The sequence below is a fragment of the Lonchura striata genome, chromosome 5, assembly GCF_046129695.1.
Source record: "Lonchura striata isolate bLonStr1 chromosome 5, bLonStr1.mat, whole genome shotgun sequence".
Classification (NCBI taxonomy): Eukaryota; Metazoa; Chordata; class Aves; order Passeriformes; family Estrildidae; genus Lonchura; species Lonchura striata.
The window spans coordinates 16068366-16089050 of record NC_134607.1 but is presented as its reverse complement, the minus strand read 5'-3'; the positions used below and the strand labels follow the sequence as shown (position 1 = coordinate 16089050).

General features: G+C 41.4%; 1 protein-coding gene across 5 annotated transcripts in view; it reads right to left on the bottom strand.

Annotated features, from left to right (window-relative positions):
• DGKI (diacylglycerol kinase iota) overlaps window positions 1-20685 on the bottom strand; it is a 207125-nt gene that overhangs the window by 159864 nt on the left and 26576 nt on the right. Inside the window, exon 1 of one of the 5 annotated variants that reach the window (XM_077783350.1) lies at window positions 9812-10983. The exons of 3 other annotated variants lie outside the window; for them this stretch is intronic. In XM_077783350.1, the coding sequence (XP_077639476.1) occupies window positions 9812-9885 (74 nt within the window). In that variant the 5' untranslated portion in view covers window positions 9886-10983. Of the gene's footprint in view, window positions 1-9811; window positions 10984-20685 lie in introns of those variants that run through there. One more of the 5 variants, XM_021552016.3, reaches the window with a different exon arrangement.

The window sequence follows — 20685 nt, the reverse complement described above, 5'->3', positions numbered from 1 at the left end:
AAATTCCCATGCAGTCCTGACACCTCTGTGACAAGTGCCTCCATGTCTTTAGCACATCACATGAATGGATCTCACATGGAGCCACTCAAAGGCATCCGGATGCAGCAATCCTGCTAGCAAGGGGTTTTGGATCAGTCTCAATGACTTGTCAACAAGATGAGCTGTTCTTCAGACTCAAGATCCCAGCTGTACCATGTAAGGAGCAGTATAATCTCATCTCTGTCTGCTGTAGACAGACTCTAAGACTAAGAGAGCAATCTTACTGAGACAGACCAAAGCCAGCAGCTCTTGCTCACAGCAAATTAGTGATGGGCATTATTAGAGAAAGCATGAGAACGTGGCAGGTCCAAAGCTATGTTACTTTCCACATATCCATCTTGCCTTTAGCAAAGCATAGTTTTGGTCTCCTTCCCCTTAAAATCATCCAATCCTCCCATTCCCTGTTCACCAGCAGACTCTTGGTGTTCATTTATCTGGATTTTTAACACAGGTACATTTGTCTCCATGACACTGTGTGGCAGTGAAAGCCACCACATAATATGGAATTGTAAGCAAACATTATTCCTCTTATTTTAAAGCTGTTTGACAAATTTATTTGGCTCTCACACTAACTTAGCCTTCCCTACCTGCCTTCTGTTTGCTCTCCAAGCCATTCAAGCTGGTAAAACTTTTTCTGTTCAGTCTTTTCCCAGCCATAAACTGCTCCATTTCACTGATCAAATTACTATTGCTCTATTTGAGCAGTAAGCAGAAATATTCAGAGACTTTCTACAGTGACTAATAAATCTCTCTCCAAATGGGTAATAACTAAAGTACAGTCCATCCTTGCCCAAGTTAACTGCAATGTAGCGCAGATGGAGAAAAGCAGCCTTATCAGCACAGAATTGCAACCCCCATTTTATAGTCCATTCATTCACTACAATTGATCTTCCCTCCACTCCACAGTTAATTGTCATTTTAAATAGCTTAGAGACAAGTTTCAGCACCCCATAGTTTATTTCCCCTTTCCAAAAGTGCATTTAGCACCAACTGCTCTAGCTCCACACAAATCTCTGGTAACACTCTTCCAGACCAAAAACCACTCGTGTCTAGTCTTTTTAAATCCGTTTTTAAACCAAGAATCTTCACCCTGCAGAATGCAATTTTGTTTCTTCTAGACTAAGAAGAATGCTGTCCAGAAAAATAAACCAGTAGCAAATACAGATGCATTATGTCAATTACATCATGAAGTAAACAAACAGCTTTGGCAGAGGGACCAGCAGTAGTGTGACTAAATACCTCCACTTCAGCCCATCTCCAGCCTTGAGCAATCCAAACTCAGTGCAAGCAAATCCCAGTCAGGCTCAGGGATTTGTCTGCATACCAATAGTAAATCCAAATCCCTGGAGGATTCACAGTTATCTCCAAGCTCACATGTATGGGAAATAAAGCACTAGCCACTCATCCCTAAAGCTGTAACATAGCACAGCTCTTGCTCACGGGGTAGGTATTGATGGTGCTAAGAAAGCAACTGTACAAAGGCAGTAGTTTGTTTATTCCTGGAGCATTTCTGGAGGTCGAGGTGGGTAGGAATGACATGCCTTCACCATACAAAAAATAAATATCTTCCTTTCTTACTGATAGAACTCAAATACTATATAAAACATGGAGGTAGCAGGCACTGCCCAATTTTTTTGCCATGTATTTTTAGATTAAATATATGGAAGTATTTTTAGATTAAATGCAATCAAAGTGTGCCTCAATAGCTGCTTCCACCAGGCTGCTAAAGCACTTTGGCTGTCTTTCAGCTGCCAGATAACTCTGCACAATAACTACTGCACACCACTCTCCCAGTAAGGCCAACATGTCCCAGGTGTCTGCAGCAAACTGTGAATGGCATCACAAATGAGAAGTGAAAGTCCTCAGAGCCTCTACAGTATAAGACTGGGTTGCTAAGGAGGATAGATACACTGTAGAGATGTAAATTATTTTAGCCTATTAGCGGTCTTCCATAAGAAGCACTCATGATGGAGAAAAAAATCTGGGAATTCAGCTGCATGTATTTTTTTTATTGCTGCAATTCCCTTCAGTTCACTGGGCTGTGCAGACAATCATTTTCAATACAGTCCAATAGCTCCATTTGCTTTCTCAGACTTCTTCCAATTTCAGGCTTTGTAGAAATTAGACTTCAGCTCTGCACTGTTTTAAGAGGAGCACCGTAAATCTCTTCAAATTCACATGCATCTCTAAATTAAAGTGCATTTCTGAAGCCCTTCTTACCCTTTCCCTTTAAAACAGCCCTGACCTAAGAGGAAGAATACAATTATGGTTGTTTGTCAGTAATTTTGTTCATAGAAAGGACAATACAGACTAAAACTTTTTCTTAATAGAAAAATACTTGAACAGCAATGCCAAATAGCTAGAAAAAAAAAGATGTGCCTCTCTTATGGATGAAAGGCAAAAATCTTTGCTTTTTCTAGTGCAAGCAATACAGACATGAAACAAGTACAATTCAGAAAGAGGTCCAAATGCATGCCAAATAAATTATAAGAGAACTAAGCCTCATATTGACCAGGACCAAGAAGTGCTGAGCTGTCACTGGAGCCCAGGCCATTTGAATTTGTTTTGTGTTTAGAAACACCAATGCTGACATCAGCAGGAACATTTTCAGAAAACCATTTCCTTCCCACCTAAGGAATGGCAGAAGAGGATGCAACCCAGAAAAATGCCAGTATAGATCAGTTCAAAGGTTTATTGACTTTATAATGACAACAGTTTTATCTTTTCCCATAGGATGTAATCCTAAACTGCTCGAAGTTCCACTGTCTGTGTAATGCTCTTCCTATGCTATACAGGATAGAGACAGGTTTTACAGGTTCACTAAGTTAGGAACTGACCCCTAACATAAAGGACCATTTAAACAGGAACTAGAAAATTATCAGATTGTTTCCAACCAATATGATACATCTTTCATGGAAGTTATATTCCAACACAAAGTCTGTTTGGTACGGGGTAATATAAATGAAGAATAGAGGAGAAAAATAGAGGAACTCTTGAATAATACCACTATGCTAAGCAATTTACATGACAATTTTCTCACCTAGAACATCCTGCAGAGATGTCCTTATTAGCTAAAGCAACTATGGAGAAAGGTCATCTGCTTATTTTGCTTTGAAGAAACAAGATTCACCTGAAAGCATACACAGGAGTGTACAGTAAAGTGAACTGTCAGGCAGCCTTTAAATACTGGACTGAGTCAGCCTCCTTGTCTGTCAAGTGAAGAGAAACCTCAGGGGGCTGCAGTTACATGCCTGGATCCAACAGCCTCCCTGAAACAGAGCAGTGAATTGCCAATATTGCTAGTGAGACACCAAAGCCATCCTTTTGAATAACAAGAGCTTCCACAGCTTCTCATGCCGCTCACCTCCCTGCCTTTTCTCATTCCAGCTCAGCCCGTGGGAGCTGATTCCCAGCCCCATTTTAGGGAAGGGGAAAGAGATACTACAGTTCCATAAGCATTTTCCCTTTGGGCAGAGCTTTTTGCCATCAGGAGCTGCTGAGTGCTTTTAGCACTAATTGGTAGTAGCCACACTCATTCCAGCACCACTTGAATTCACAGCACCACTGGTGAATACACAGATGTGAGATGCAAAATCTTTTGAAAGCAAAATCTCAGACCTTGACAGAGAGTAACAGCTCTACCCCTGCATCACAATCTTTCCAGGTGACTGGCTATTTCCTTCCCCATGGAGTGGCATAAATCCCAACCTAAAGCTCCTTTAAGGGTTAAATGTACCAATCTATACTCTTTCCAAGTCCTCACACCTCTGATGTTTTTCTAAGGGTACAATCGTCAATTTCAAAATAATCTTTTCAAACCTGATCTAAAATAGCAGTTTCCTACTTGGACATAGAGCTACATGAGCTGTTCTCTGTTCCTCACAATTGCCTACATATTCACCAGGAAAGAGAAGTAACAATATACAGCAATTCAAATGCTTTCTTTAAATCAACATAAAAAATAAAGACCTTCAGCAGTAGAGCGCTTTGCTCCTTGTAGGAGCTCCCCTCCAGCCAAAGGACTCCAGTGATTCCTTCACAATTCACAATGATTAGACCAAAATTTTCTATCTTGAAGCTGAGGGAAAACCTTGAGTTAAGGGAATTTCAGTAAATATGGAAACACCTGATGATTTTCATTCAAGATCTGTGCAGGCAAAGAAAGAGTAGGAGTTAGGCAAAGATTTCTCACCTCAGTGCTGCTCTTGATTAATTACAGTGAAATTGCACTCTTTTATCCACTACTGTAGCAGAATAAGATTATTACAGTAGAGACTGATCCCTGAGAAAATACAGAAGAAATGGATGAACCCAGTTACCCACTTTAAATTTCTACTTAGCTTCCACTGTGTTCCTCAGAAGACCCCTCTTCTGCCTTTTTTCCCCATTTTTTTTTCCAGCTGCAGTAATGTTCTGCTTATATACCCTCACTGAAAGATCCACAGTGACTTTTATTCCTTAGAGAGCTCCACAGCTCCAGAGCACATCTCTCTGTGTGAATTTAGGCCATTTTTGCCAGCACACATTACTTGACATTTAAAGTGTCACCATGATACAAAGCTCCTGGCACACCAAAATCTACTTGGAGTTTTTGTCCTCCTTAACAGTCTCTACCAAATGTTTTCTCCCGTCCTTCTTTTCCAAACAATAATTTTCTGCAAATGAAAAAGTACCCTGTGAAAATACAGGTTTGGAAACACATGGAAATTTAGACATTCTGCTTTATCTCAGTGTATCGATACCAGCATGTAAAGGGTAGTGGATGTTGAGGGTCTAAAGTCCGTAGGGTTGTTCATGTCCCTTGTTCAGATGCCCCTTGGATTGCCATTTAACCTCAGTGCTGAGAGCAGGAGGTTGCAGCTGTGAACTGCACAGATGCTTCCAGACACACACACGTACACTTACAAGTGTTTACAGCATTCAGAATGGGCACAAACACTCATCTGGAATTTTAAGAGAACATGTTCTAGCTGTGTTTTTCTTAGAGGATTTGGTTGCATTGGGGGGTTTTTGGGGCTATTCAAGTGTTAGGAATATTTGATGAAGCAGCCTACTGCATGCAGATTTCCCAGAAACGAAAGAACAAAGATACACTGATGAGCTGTGTTTATCCACCTCCAGGGAAGGATATAGAATGTATGAACTGCTTCAGACCAAAACAAACAGGAATTTAAGAATCTACTGACTAAAATGATAGGGCAGAGATGAGAGCTGGCAGAAGTTATCCTCACTTCTTAACTATTATTGTCAGCATTTCATGATACATACTCCAAATTCTGACAGATAACTTACTCAATGAAAAAGTCTCCTGAAATACCAAGTAACTCAGGTCAGCTATGCTGGCCTACCCTTATTCTGTGTTCATAGCTAGTCCCACCTGTGTCACTTCATATCTGCAAAGTCTAACAGATGTAGGAGTCCACCTTTTGAGTGAAATGGCAATTTGACCCCAGACTTACATGCTGCTCTTTGCTATCCCAAGAGCCTCATTCAGTTCCCCTGCAGTGACCCGGCAGCTTGCCCATTCCCTGATTTCTGGCACCTCGCTGCTCCAGTTTGGAGCAAATCCCACACTGGTGCTTTGTCAAATGTCACCAACAGCTGTTGACTTTTCAGGATATATCACATGTCCTCATCAGTACCAGTGTTATTCCACACTTTATTCCCTGCAGTAACCCCAGATGAGTATCATCAGGTCTAGGTGATTTAACCTCACATTCTTTTATTGCTTTATATAAAATAGGCACTTGCAGATCAGAAATCCAGAGTACTAAGAGTAAGCAGTATGGAGTAATCAGTTGTTCCTGATGTAAAAATCTCAAATTTGCTTGCAACAAATATTTCCATATGAGGTTAACTTTATTTTAAATTTAACCTCATTGCCAAACAGATGTTTGCCTCAAGATCACTACAAACACATAACTGGGAGCTTGCCACTTTGACCAAATTCTACTGCTGTCTGAAAATTCTGAAACATAGTTAAACTAATTTTCACAGATTAAAGATTCACATCAGTCTTCCAGCCTCTTCATTGGTATTTCTGATCACTAAAAACAGTGGCACAAATCTACATTTTAGGTGACCAAATACTGACTCAGGAGTCGTCCATGTAGAGCAATTGCTGCTCTTACATTCAAAGAGCTGTGGCACATTAGACATCCAATTATGGACCAGGTGGAGAAAAATGCCTTTGAATTGCCTATATAGCTGCAGTTAATAATTTGACCTTTGATCAGAGGAGACTAAACTTGTTAAAACTATTCAGCCTAAAAACAGTTTATGAAATGTTAGCCAGATTTACCATATATATTCATACTGGAGATGAGGAAACAAGCAAACATATATTTTATCTGCCATTTCCAAAATAAGGGGAATGAACATGTGACTCCCTATTACTGACATTTTCAAAGTTAATTTGAGGTAAACAGTTGAACAAATAAACAAATTTGAAAGGGACATTTTCAAAAATGACCGTGCACCCACGCTCAGAAGATCAGATTATTGGTCTCAGCATGGGCATCCTACATGATTCCTTTTTTTCTTAAGTAAAAAAAAAGGTAGTATACCATGTTTTAAATTATCTATACATTTAGAAATTATATTATTTTTCCAATAATAAAGTTAATAAATGCAGAAAAGCATTTCTTTCCCTATAGAATAACATACCCAGCTAGAGTCTTCCAAACATGTGATACAGGTATCCCAGACAAAAATATTCTGAACTTTTCAGATCCAGAAGCACGTTCAGCATCCCTCTTTGTCCCTTTTATTCAACACTGACTCCCAGTGTTGTAAGAGGAGACAATCTTGGCTCTTTTTTTATTTGTTTGGGCTTTTTTTTTTCCTTAGGGTTTCAATTGATCAATAGTGCCAGATAAGCTTGACTGCAACGAGCTGACTGAGGAGTATTCTGAACACCACTGCTCTTCTTACATGCATTAAATTTTTCTGGAAACTGAACACTAAAACACCTGGATTTAGTTCAGACATGTTTTCCCACGGATTTATTTGGAATTTTCCAAGCTTTCAACTGCAAGTTCAGTCTGCATCTCCCATGAGGAGCAGCTGGGCTCCTTGCAGCTTGGCTGGAGGCACAAGGGGACTACCTATGCCTAAGGGATTTCCCCAGCCTGTCAAAACCTCAAGGGAAGGCTGGAAAAGGTCTATGCTTATAAGACACAGTTGCTATACTGAGACAGAATGCTACAGGCACAGAAGCAGAGAGATAGAGCCAAAAAACAACATATCACTAAACTTTCTAGTACAGAAGGGAGCAAGAGTTTTTTAATTTCTTAGAGAGGTCTCAGCAGGGAAAGGAGCTTTTGTTTTTATCTTAGATAGCCAATACACATCAGGATTAATTAGTAGTCATTAGAAGACATTTTCCAATGAAAAATTATCCACTAGGAAAAAGAGGACCTTCTGAATACTTTGAATTCAAAATGAAGCACAATTCTCACACACGCAGCTCTCATGACAATGTTTTCCATTGCCTTGGAGATACATATTTCACTGAAAAATTACAATTTTCTAACAACAGAGTGTGACTTCAGAAGCCAGGTTTTTCCATAGGCACACTGCTATTTTCACTATACAGACAAGCGCAAAATGTGAAGGATAGCATCCTCTAAATGAAACCAGAGCATCACACACCTCTGCCAGTTCCACTTACTTTGTTCTGGAGAACCCACTTTCAAAATTAACCCAAAGCTTGCAATTGACTTGTGAAGAGGAAATTATCGCAAACAACAAATCTGAAACTTGAGTTAGAAGATAAGTTCTTTAATCAAGTGTTTCAAATATTCTGTCTTAGATCAATATTAAATTGCTAGTTGGAGGTAGAGAATTACTCCATTACCTCTTTTAGAAGTGCAGAAAATTGCTTTAATTTGTCAGTGGGAAAGGGAGAGAAGTTTTCAGCCTTCATCGATAGACATCAATACAGTTTCACTATAAACCTCTCTTCAAACACCTCCACAAGTAATCTTACAGAAACAAAAAATTATTTTTTTCTGTTGTAAGAAAAATAAAATGCACTTAAAGATTGCCAATAACTAGGGTTTTGTACAGAAATCTACTTTCTCTTAATTGAAAAAACTTATTTTGCTTTCTTAACTAGTCAGCATTATTCAGTATAAAATTGCTTTTTCTTTTTTTTTAATTTGATTTAAGTGTGTTTGATGAAACGAAGGACAACTGAATGGCGGAATTCCTCTGTTCCAAGCTCAGTGTAATGCTCACATGGGAAAACAACAACCTGCCATTAATGTACGTGTCCTAGATTGCAAGGCAAGATGTATGCAATTGCAATTTGTTAGAGGTGTGGCAGATATCTTCTCTTAATTGGGCAGTTTTCTCTTCTGTTAATGGGCTATTGAATCTCACTGCATGGCTGATGAAAGTTACAGCATCCCATTGTGAATGGTCCGCCCAGAGGGAGGAGCCAAGCATTCCTACCTGGATATAATCTGAGATCTGGATCACCAGCACGGCTTTTCCTGCACTGGATTTCCCAGAGGAACAGCTGCCTCTTATACTGCATCTTCAGAGGAAGACTACACCCTTTTCTACAGGGTCACTGCTTCAACAGAACCACACTGACACTCCAGGAGGACTGCAGCCGTAATTTCCAATTGGACAGCTGCTAACACCCTGACTAACAGGGTGTCAGGTTGTATTCTCACTGTCAGTGTTGTTTTGGATCACTGCATTGTTTATTTTATCTTTTTATTTTCTTTCCTAATAAAGAACTGTTATTCCTGCTCCCATATTTTTGCCTGAAAGCCCCCCTTTAACTTCAAGTTTATAAGAATTCGGAGGAGAGGGGTCTAAATTTTTTTTTTTTTTTCATTTCAGGGGAGGCTCCTGCCTTCCTTAGCAGACACCTGTCTTTCCAAACCAAGACAATGTGCCTGGACAATGAGGGAGAAGGTCTACAAAGGCAAATGGAGGGATGAAAAAATACAACCACAAAGCAAAGCAGATCTTCACAGGAATCAGTGAAAGCTTGTAGCTTGATCTCAAGTGTCCTGCAGATGGTGGCAGCCCTGAATCAAACCATCAGCATTACACAGAAGAGCTCTGCTCAGCTTTGCAGGAAAGTTGAATTCTGGATCCCTTGCTCAGCAGAGGTAGAGACCTCTTTACCAAGACAGTGTTAACTTTTGAAGGAACCATTATTCCTTCCTCCTCAGCCAGGGAATAAACCAATTTTTGTACAATGGAGACTCTTTCAAAGGGGGAAGAAAGGGTTATGCATGAGCACTCAGGAGGAAGAAGTCCCAACACTCAGGTGCAATAACCACCCAGCAGCAGAGAGAGATACAGTTTGCCAGAAGTTAATTCAGACATTCATTACCCTAGCCCAGAAAAATGGCACAATAAATCTTTGCAAGTAAAGCAACTGGCTTTTCTAAATGCATTCTTTCCCCTCCCTCACTATCATTCCCAAAGCCCCTCTTGCCTTTCCATCTCAATTCTCAAGCCATTTTCCACAGCACTGAATGTGCACAGTACTGGACACCAGGAGCAAACACTGATCTGGTACAATCAGTGAACTGTGCTGGATACAGCTCATCTAAAAACACCAGCAGATACACCACAGCATCACATGTGATGAGAACTGTCTTTCCTTATGGATTAGAGAAAGGAATCCAGAAATCCTGAAATACCTTCAGTGCTTGAGAACAAGATTGGCCATTATGTTACAAACCATTATGTCATGAAGCTTTTCAAGCTTAAAATTCAACAGTTCCTGCAAGAACCCACTTACCAGCTATCCCAGGAGCCTGACACTGACATTTTACACCTGTTCTGTTTCCTGCTGCTTTTGCAAAAGAAATCCATGTATCTCCTAACTTCCAGGAAAATTTTAAAAAATTCTCCAAGTCCAACACCTCAGATAGCCAGGCTAGGTAGAAAACAGAGACGTGCCTCCTCCCACCAGCATGTCAGACTGAAACAGGGAAATCTAAAGCGGGAGGAAGAAAAGAGGTAATATCATCAAAGGCTAATTCCTGGAAGAAAAACGTTGCTGGTGAGCTGATCAGTATGAGTCTGCTGAAATGATGTATGGCAAGGTGGGGAGGGCATGTGTGTGCACACATGCACACAAGCGTCAGCCCCTTCCTTGGAAGTGGATTAGGTGGCAGATGGTGTCAGAACCCGAGCTGCTGGCAAGAGCAGAGTTCACACTGCCCTGCTCTCCTGCACATAGAGATGAAAGCAGCAAAGACAAGCCATTAAGAAAAGGCTGATAAATAGCTGACAATCAGCTTTGTCACTGGCAGCGGGTAGAACGACATCCCTTCCCTTCCTCACTTCTCCCTCCAGAGCCCTTACAGGCAAAATCCTCTCCGAAATGGAGACAAAAGAGGAAACAAACGTGTGTGTGCAATCTCCCAGCATGAGAAATACCAGAGGCTCACTTTTTCACAGAGAAACTAGAACCTGCTATTACCAACCCAAATATCACAGCCCAGGACAGAGACTGGGGGAAGCAGAAGAAGCTTAAGATCTATTAAAAGCAAAGTGAGTAGGGGAGAAAGAAAAAAAAAAAAAAAAAAAAAGAACAACCAGAAAAAAAGGAAGAAAAAATGCACTGCCCTTGATTGCCAACACAATGAAAATAAATGAGGGAAATCATGCTTGGGAGGAGCATACCAGCTGAAAGCAGACACAATGACTTTGTGCAGGCACCCCTGTTATTACTAATTATTACAGATAATAAGGGTTTTCAAGCTGAGCAAAGGGATTTTTTTCAATTCCTAAAACCTCATTCTCTGTGTCCTGTCACCTACCTCCCCCTTTTTTCTCTGGCCTTTGAGCACCTGCTTTACATAGCTTTCCTTGTATTATCATTAGCTTCATGGATAATTGATAGCTGTGCTCGTCCAGCTGATGCTAAGAAAAGAACGACAAGGTGGTTTGACACACACTTACTATAAATAGACACACAACATGGCCAGCGTTTGCCAACATCTGATGATGCCTTCTCTCCTGGGTACTAAAGTTAGCTGTTTCTCAAAGTCAGAAAAGAAAAGGAAAGCAAGGTAAAATACCTTCAATTAATTTTGCAGAAATTGAAGGGATAAAAATAAGAGTAGGGCTTTATGGCTTTATATTTTTATGAAATGCTAAAAATACTCACTTTACTAAACCTTTGGTGCAGTTTGCAAAGCAGAGTTTAAAAGCTTTTTTTTTTTTTTTTTTTTTTTTTTGCAGCAACGGTGACACTCCAAATATTTAGCTGCTGATGGGGTCTTGGTCAATAGGGCTGAAAGGGGTCACGAGCAGATCCCTGCTGAGTACAGCATGTGGGAGCAGGAGGGAGGATGACACAAACCTCTCAGCTGCACTAAGCACAGGTAGCTCTGCAAAGCCCAAGTGCTCATGCTCTGAGGGTGAAGGCTGTCAGTCCTGAGTGCAGGCAATCACAGCTGCCTCTGCATGGCTGGCAGCAGGCTCAGGCTGCCTCAGGCACTGACTCAGCAGCAAAGCCTCAAGACTCATCTCTGCTTGGTTCTGGACAACCTGCTGACCTATCCTGCACCAGACATGCCAGAAGAGGGCTTCCAGCTGGAAAAACCTGAGTCTAGGTTGGCCCAGCACCAAAGGAGGTATGATAGTCCATGCAGTTCCCCTTTGGTCAACACCTGCTTGCTGTTGACCCTCCCCAGAGCCCCTTTCCAGTGCTGCAGTACAGAAATTACCTTTGCATGATTCACCCAGACTTTTGGCAGGTTCACCCCCATGCCCAGCTCACCCCACTTCCCAACCCTGACTCTCAGTGCATTTTCTCCTCCTTTGACAAAAAGCTACCCCAACATGGTGTAGGCTCCAAAACCACCCACTCCCAAGTTGGAGCAGATGTTTATCTCTTTTTGTCATATTTATTGTATCCAGGTGGATTTTGCAGATCAAGTTGATTTTTTTTCCCCTAACATAAAATTTTTATTTTGGGAAACTCTTAGTGCCTTCCATCTACAAACAGTAATATAGGCTTAGTTCTCACTCACTAAGCTTCACCAGCACAAATAAGGCAAGGAGCAATTTAAAATTTTTCCTTCTGAGGAAAGCAGCTGCAGGGAAGTATTTGCCCCAGCACATGCCAAGGTATTGGCACTGCTTTTGTCCTTGCAGTAGCCACCTCCCATTTCAGAGCTGATGAACTCATAGATGCCTTCAGGACTCTCTCATTTTCTTTCTGAAAGCCACTTTAGACTGCAGGACAACATCAGCATGAAAATACACAACTCTTTGTCTTAATCCTCAATCAAATACCAAAATAGAAAAAATCTGGCACCATGTATTATCACACACAGACAGTGTCCAGTCACGACACAACAGCAGTATCTCAGACCTCAGGGAAGGGAAAAAAGAAGAGAACCTAAGCCAAGACTCCATGCAGCTCTGTGACAGGCAGCCTGCACACAGCAAGAACAGTGGTACAAAGCCACACAACTTTGAGGAGTGGGAGGAGGACTTTTTCTTTAAAAAGCTCCAGCAATCTGCATAAGGTGGAGGCTTCATCGACTTGTAGCTCGAAGCTACCAAGAAAAGCTGCATTAGGAGCAGAAGGAAAAAAAAACCCTTTCCTTTTAAAAAATTGCTTACCTAGTCAGTGCAAGAGGGCAAACACCCTATGGATGGCACAAAGAATAAAAGCATTCAAACAGTTTGTCCTCTCGGCCAAAAAAGTACCCACTAAAATGGAAGCTTTAAATACTTAATGCCCAAAACAAACAAACAAATTTACCCACAAGACTGCTGGCTCAACACAAACCAGCAGCACTCACAATAAAGTTGATAGAGGTTTTACATTAGCTGTACCAATACCAGCTGGGGACAGATAAAACTCACTCACAGAAGAAAAGATGCAGGTTCCCTTTACAGTAGCAGAAAGACAGGGATCAGATGGAGAATGACTGACCTTTCCCATCTTTGTTACACTTGGCACAAAGCAGTTAACATCACCAAAAGTGTGGGAGACAATTTAGCAGGGATCAGTGCTTGGAGTCTCAATAGATTATGAGACTATTTTGAGATTGTGTAAGAGAACAAATTAACCTTCTTTCTAAATCTTGGCTTACTTTAATAGATGTAGTGGCTATCAAACTAGAAATAACATATTGCATTCCTTTAATTTCTGTACTGATTGACCTCCTTACAACAAATATCCACAATTTGAGCACTGGCACTATTAACCACATGGTCAAACCCTCAGCTACTTGACTGGTGTCTTGTTCACACACTTGTAACTAAAGGAATCATCACCCCAAGACCAGCAATGCCTTTCCCACAAACTCAGGTTAGCAGGAACCTTGGAGATTTTCCCACCTTTCCTTACAACAGATGGCCCTGTGTATTTCCCCAAGATCACCTCGGTATTTTCACTACCAAATTCCCACTCCAGCAGGGACCCAGGAAGCTGGCAATGTCTGACATCTCACATGATGACTCCTTGCAGCACAGGAGCGTTTTACAAATACTGTGCTGGAGGGCTTGATTTTATTACAGGGATATGAGTTCCTTAAAAATTTAGGTACAAGAAAATTTTGACATTTTTTCCCCCTATAAATCCAGACTTTTCAATTATGGTTACCTGTAATTACAGAAACAGTACTCAATGATCAGCATAATCCCATCCAATTCCTTATTGCTCCCCACTTATTTTTTTGGTTTTACATGTCTAATGTTTTTCCCCTACACTTCCAAAAATTACAGAAGAGTTGGGTTTTTTTGACAGGCACACAAGCCTACACCCCTTCACCCCTCACACAGGCAGAAAAGCATTTTTCTGTACATTAGCCAAAGATGTGATTGATTTCCACCTATGTTCAGCCTACCACTGAAATTCTGCATTTCAGATGCAATTTTAATATAGCAACCTATTTTACTTCAAGGTGGGCTGAACACTCAGAAGTTGCTACTAATGGAGAAGTCTAGTGTAGAGTATGCAGAGGAAACAGGAGTGGAAAGTTTCCAGATGAAAGGAAAAAGTCATTTCCCAATGAAAACTTAAGTCAGAGGAGTGATGCTCATGATGTTGACAATTGCAGAAGGAAATCTAATTGGAGATCAAGAGTGGCAAGGTGAGATATCAGCTAGGCTGAAACTAAGCCTAGGAAAGTGAAGCCTTGCTTAGAAACATCATCATGCTATTATTAAACTCCACACAGACAGCTCAGCCTAACAGATTCTGTCTTCCTGAGGATCCCTGAGGCCTCACCCCATCCACCACTTAGTGTGTTGACTCAATCTTTGACTGTAAATGAAAAATTTATAAAAGGCCTGGTAGGGAGAGTGGTTGAATGGCTGCAACCCCCTCTAGAACAATTCCTTCATGGTGCTTACAAATCAGAGCGTGTGTTTGGCACTTCCCTCTCTCTGACAGAGTTCAGCCACAAATGAGTGCCTGGGGTAGGTATCCCAGCTTCCCCTAAAACGCTGTTTTGCAGGCAGACCAGAACAAGGGAGAAACTGTGTGCCGCAGGCAATGCTCATGAATTCATTCAGAGCACAAGCTACTTGGAAGTCTGGCTTAGAAGTTGTAGCATTTCTAAGCACATCTCTTGCTGCAAGAACAACTCTTGCAGATTTACAGGAGAATCTCATGCAGCCTCCTGTTTTTTTGTCACTCCTGGCTGGGCACTCTAAGTTAACAGGAATTTCCCTATAACTCTGACTGTCACAATTTGTCATGGCTGTTCCAGGGCAGAGCAGATATGCAAAAGAATTGCAGCAGCCTCCCTTTAAATATAGTTCAGGCATTGATCACAGGACAATTTTGAGCATTATTTGCACTATTTCATCTGTCACCCACTCAAGATACACAGACCACCTCTGATTCTTGAGGACAGCATTAGCTCCTACCACTAAAATAAAATTTTTATTACAGAAGTTGTTCAAATATATGCACACTACCCAGTGCTACATACACTAAGGGTATTCTCTGAACAGCAGGAAAGTATTAGAAACTGGAATTAAACTGTGTCCTCACCCTAAATTTATGTAGCACATGTATAGTCAGAGGCAGCATGAACACATTTTTGTTAGGTCATCTAGGCAGTCATACCCTGTAGCTGTGGAGATTTCATTTCCTTTGGCAAAGGTTGGCCACTTCCATCAGGGAGATCAGAGGAAACAAAAATAAGCTTACATGGGAGCTCACAGGAACATGTGTATCTGAGAAGCTTCTGAAGGTGCTGTGTCTGCAAAGTAACACACTGTCACCCCTGGGGATTCTTTCTTTTTTTGCCCTTCTCCTTGTATTTTCTCAGTTTTTTGTTGTTGTTTGTTTTATAGCTCTATTTTTTTTCCTGAAGTTTTTGTTGTCCACTGCTCTCTCCATCATCCCCTGCACTTCTCCCCTTTAAAATTAATGCTCTCTCTCTCAAATACTTTGCTTTCCCTAGGTAATAGAACATTTTCTCCTCCTTTCCCTGCTCTCACCTTTTAGATCCATCCCCCACACCTCTCTAATTCAGTATCCTCGTTACACTTATGTTCTCTGCTTGCCTTCCTTCTCCCACCTTCCCCATTTAATCTCCTCCCTCCCATTGCCTTACAAATCTGTACCTTCCTTGCCCCGTTCATTTTCTCCACTAACCATTCCTCCCTTCCCCTTTTATCTGGCTCAGTTCCCACTCCCCCACTTCATTCCTACCCACACAGCATCCATTGTGCCTTTCTCCTCCTGCCCCAGTTTCAAACCTCCTCATCATATTTCATTTTCCTGAATTCTATTCAGGTTCTCATATCAGCCTATCTCCCTTCATCATGTTACTTCCCATTTCCCACCTCCTAAATTTTTCCTTCCCCATCCACCCTCTCCATTTATAACAATAGTGGGATCATTGCTCTTATTAACAGCTATGACCTATTAAAATTTTGGGCATACATATTTCTGATCAGAACTAAAGCCCCTTCATCCTCCTGTGCTATTTGTCTGTCTGTAAGCCCCACACACATCTCACTCCTGCTACATGCAGTCTTCTGTCACAAACAGTGCAAATGCTCTCCTAATATGGAATGATTTTATTCTAGGATAGCCCACGTTCATAGAACTGTATCACACAGCTCAAACAGCAGCTCTTTCTGGTGGGACAAGTTCACAACTTGCTATTTACTCCATGAGATTAGCCTAATTTCAGATTTCACCTGCAGACTGACTTGCAAACTCTCTCTCTCTTACCCTTGCCAGCACAAGCTGGTACATGTCTGTGTACACAGCCCAGGATGAGCAGGGAACACTTCCCTGTGTTCACCTCTCAGCAGTAACACGAGCTCTAATGAAAGCTATGCCAACCACCAGATGCCAAAGGACAAACACAATTCTTTCTCAATGTGAGGTGTAGGGGATTTTTTAGTAGACAGAGGGGCATGATTATAATAAGTTATAAAAAAGGAAAAAAAAAAGCAAGTGAGATCAACTGACAAAACCCAATTAAGAAAATCACTCAATCAAATCAACCTCCCAGGGTTGGGTTTGATCAGGGGACTGTTCAGTAGGACCTTCAATAAAAACAACTGAGGTTGTAAAAAGATGGTTCTTCTCTGTACTGTGCCAATGTAAACAGAAGCTATACTTAACCTCCTTCATCCTCCCCTTACTCCCAGATTCAAATGACTACATGCTTTGGCATTTCAAATCCAAATGGGAAAACCACAATGCCTGGTGAGAGATGTTGTTCTCAGTAAGAGGTCTGGCATCAAGCAGAGAACAAATACAAGCACCCAAGCTGTTGGAGCTACTACAGCACTGGAGAAAATAATATTTTTTTAAAAGAGCCAAACAAAACTGAAATTTTAAAGATTTCTGCTGCTTGTACATACATTTGTTGAAATGGCAGTGTCTGAAAGCCAGAGAAGAAATTTGCTCCACAACCTTTTTCACATCTAGGAGAAGGAATGTGGCTCCTATGGCCTTGCAGAATAGGGAACAGAGTGAGATACCATATCCACAAACCTTAATTTGTATCCCTTGTGCACTTTCCACTCAGCTTCTAATGTCCCTCCATCATCTGCCATCTCCCACTCCTCTCCTTCAGACAGGGAACATGACAGGACTGTCAAAAAGGCTACTCCTGTTGACTTTAAGGCCTTGCTCAACTAACATGGAGAACATGTCCTCTGCCTCTGGTGCTGAGGACATTTTCATACATAAATGTTGTTCTTCAGAAAATAAGCTGAGAATGCTGCTGCAGCTGGGTAAAGGTCTTTCTAATCCAAAATGTTAGAACTTTGGGCTTAACCATTCCATCATTCCCCCCTCGCCTCCCCAAATCCTTGAGGTGCTTCTGCTGGTAGCTAGGTGCCATAGGAACCCTAATCTTTGTGTTTTGCTTGTTAAATAAACTAGCATCAAAATTCTCCTTTATGGCTGCTCTGTCCTTCTCCTCCCTTTACCCCTCCTCCTTCTCTGAAAAAGATACTGTGTTTGATAATCATCCTTTCCTCCTCTCTTCCTTTCTCCACAGGTCCTATGAGCTTTCCAAGTCCAATATCCATAATTTGGCAGAAGTAGCCACTGGCATGCAGAGGGATTCATTAGGCCTGACTGTTCTCTGGATTTGTCCAGAGAGAAATCAGAAGCAAGGCAGAGAGCACCATGATAATGCAGCTTCAGAACCATGCTATGATAACAGAGACATCTAATCCCAGCTATTTGAGATGAAACTTTCCAACACTTCCCATGACAACCCCCCTCTCCTACAGTCTACATTATCAGCCTTGTCCTACCTTGCTATACATCAGCAATGCAATCTTAATGCCATTAGTAAGGGAACAGCCCTGAAAAGGTGTTTCAGAGATGAAAGCTGAAAACAGAAAACAAAAGAAGCTATATTTATGAGAAACACCAAAAAGACAAGATGTTTGCAGTGGCCTAGAGCTTTTTAAATGAAGTAAGATTTTTCCAGACCAGAGATCTAGGCCAGAATTATGTAGGTCACAAGCAAACCTTGTTTCATATGGTCTTAATCCAATGCTTAGAAGTTGATAACTCCCACTCGGAGACACCTTTTTTTTTTTTCTTAATGTGTTTTCTTGTAACAGAGACAAAAAAACTAGTGGCAAGAGAAGAAGGAATAAAGCCACATGGTTTTGTGTGCATGTCTAATTGTCTAACCATGCTTTCCATCCCGGGAGGAATATATATATGTATATATGCTAAATGCAGAGATTCTGAAGTTGTTCTTCCCCTCATAATTTTTAGTACAATAAATACCATTCAGAGAAAGTAATGCTATCTTACTCATTTGCATGGAAGTAAATACCTAGAAACTTAATAGTTTCAAGATGGAAAATAAAAGGCAGAAGGGGATCTTCAAGAGGCCGAATTCCTACTGCACTCAACACCAAAGCAGGTTAGCAAGTGAGGACTTTATTTACCTGAAATTAATAACTAGCTAATCCTTCACCCACACCACAACAAAATATCCTTACACTATAGAGGAAGCATCAGTTTCAGGATCATTTGGGCATACCCAGGGATCTGCAGCAGCTGTTCACTGGCCTATGAATCATGGTTCCCATGGAAGACTTTGCATTGCTCAGCCTGCCTCCAGTGGATAAAAGCACAATTCTGAAAGCAGTTGGACTACTGATTTCTAGCTAATTCAAGGCTTGGGCTGATCTGAGTTTAGCTGAAAGACCCAGCAGCTATGGCAAATAATTGCTATGGCAAATTGCTGGAGAAACACTTGCTCTTACAGTGTGGTTTACAATTAGTTGTCCTATTGCTGTGCTTTGCACAGGTCCCCTGCTTGTCTAGCACACATGCATGCTCTTATATCTCTATTTATCAAGAATGCAGCTAGGCTTCTCCCCCCTTCTCAGAAATTTACCTTCTTAAATTAGTAACCCTAAATTTTAAGTGCAAAGTTCAGGCATAATTCAGATGAAGCTTAATATGTTCAACTTGGCTAACATTACCCCCACTAGTCTGTATTCTGCCAAGCTATAATCTTTTATGATCTGGATCCTTCTGACATGCCCATTACTTCTTACTCCTTACAAGAGTGCTGGAAACAGCACTCAAGCAGCCATCTCTGGGAATATTTATGTATGTATGCTCAGGCCCACAAGTACAAAGAAGAGACAAGTGAATAAAACAACACTAAGTTAAGCTAAGGTTCACTCATTCTGGATGAAGGTGTTGCAAATTCCTACTTTAAATGAATCTGCCCTGTGACAGAATTCTCTTTTCTCTGATAAACATGGTCCTTATTCTTCAGGAAAGCCATTTTTAAATTCAACCTAAGTTTTCTCTCTCCCTCTACTTTGCTTTTTTCATTTCTCTGTGGGGGCTGCTTTTTTTGAAGAGGTGTACATGAGAATCCCAAGGGGCTTTGCTACCCCCTTTTATATAAAGTATATTCTGGGCTGTCAGAGTGCACAGATCAGCAGTAAAGCATTGTGGGGACTATTTCTTCTTCAATCCCCATGAGTCTCCTACCTCCAGTTTTGCTCAGAGATTCATAGCTCAACAACCTTAGAAAAATATTCAGTTGAAACTATTTCAACTGAAGTCTCCTTTGGGTTTGTACCTGAACTAGGAAGAAGTGGTCTAGGGGCCAAAGGGAAAATTGTCCAAGATTTATTCATTAAGTTAACCATTTGCCATTTACTTGAGATTAGACATCCAATCCCTCAGAAGGTTTGCATGCTCCATTTTCACAAGCTCCACGAGATAAACACTGCAAAGAAATAGGTGGGCTCTGCAAAGAGCTCAAAGGCTTCTCCACAAGAGTTTGGCACAGCAGTTTTCATTCCTTTCCCCACCACAGTTCAGCCCATGCAAAATTTCCAGTGTCCTCCTCAGTTTATGAATCCCTGCTTCACTAAGACTTCTCTGCCACCACCCCCTCTCACACAGTGACTCAGACTTATTAAGATAACTTCTCTTTTTCTAGCTCCTCACCTCCAACACACTCAATGCATTAAGGCACACACTCCTGCACATATTTGAAATCCTCACCCAACCACCCTCTCTCATCCAACTTTCCTCCTACTGTTCTTGCACTCCCCCATCCTGGGATGACAGAGACAGTCAAAACCCACCCAAATTAGTTCAACTTTTTACTTGCACTTCTGGCTTCTCTCAAGCTTATTTTGAGCTGGTACTTGAAGACAGCAGGACAAGAAGGTCAAAGGTAGCTCTCCTCTTCCACCAGCACAGCCTTTGGTCATGCACAGAAGATCATTCATGACCAGACATGTGGAGGGGAGAGGCCTTAGTGCTGCAGTGCAGCTCAGTGCATGTGCTGCACAGGGGTCTGGCTCTGACCCACACGCTGTGTGGAGACCACAGCCATGGTGTGCCATGGACTGGTTTAAGAACCTACTGATTCCTTTGAATAGTGACATCTTGTCCCATGCAAGAAGAGGAATTTGTATATCACCCTGCTTTAAGATGTTTAGGGCAACAAAATCTTCTCATCATGTTCTAGCACCATCAGGTAGCCTAATTTCCCACCAGGCTATGGGTGCTCTGTAGGTGTTTGAGTGGTCACTGGGCATAAAGTAGGAGGCTGAGGCAAGACACAAAAGGATCCCTTCCAGCCCCTGGATCAGCAGAAAAAGGACCACAAGCTGCAGAGCAACACTGGCACTGCAGGGGAAAGAAGGCTCTTGCTAAAGCTG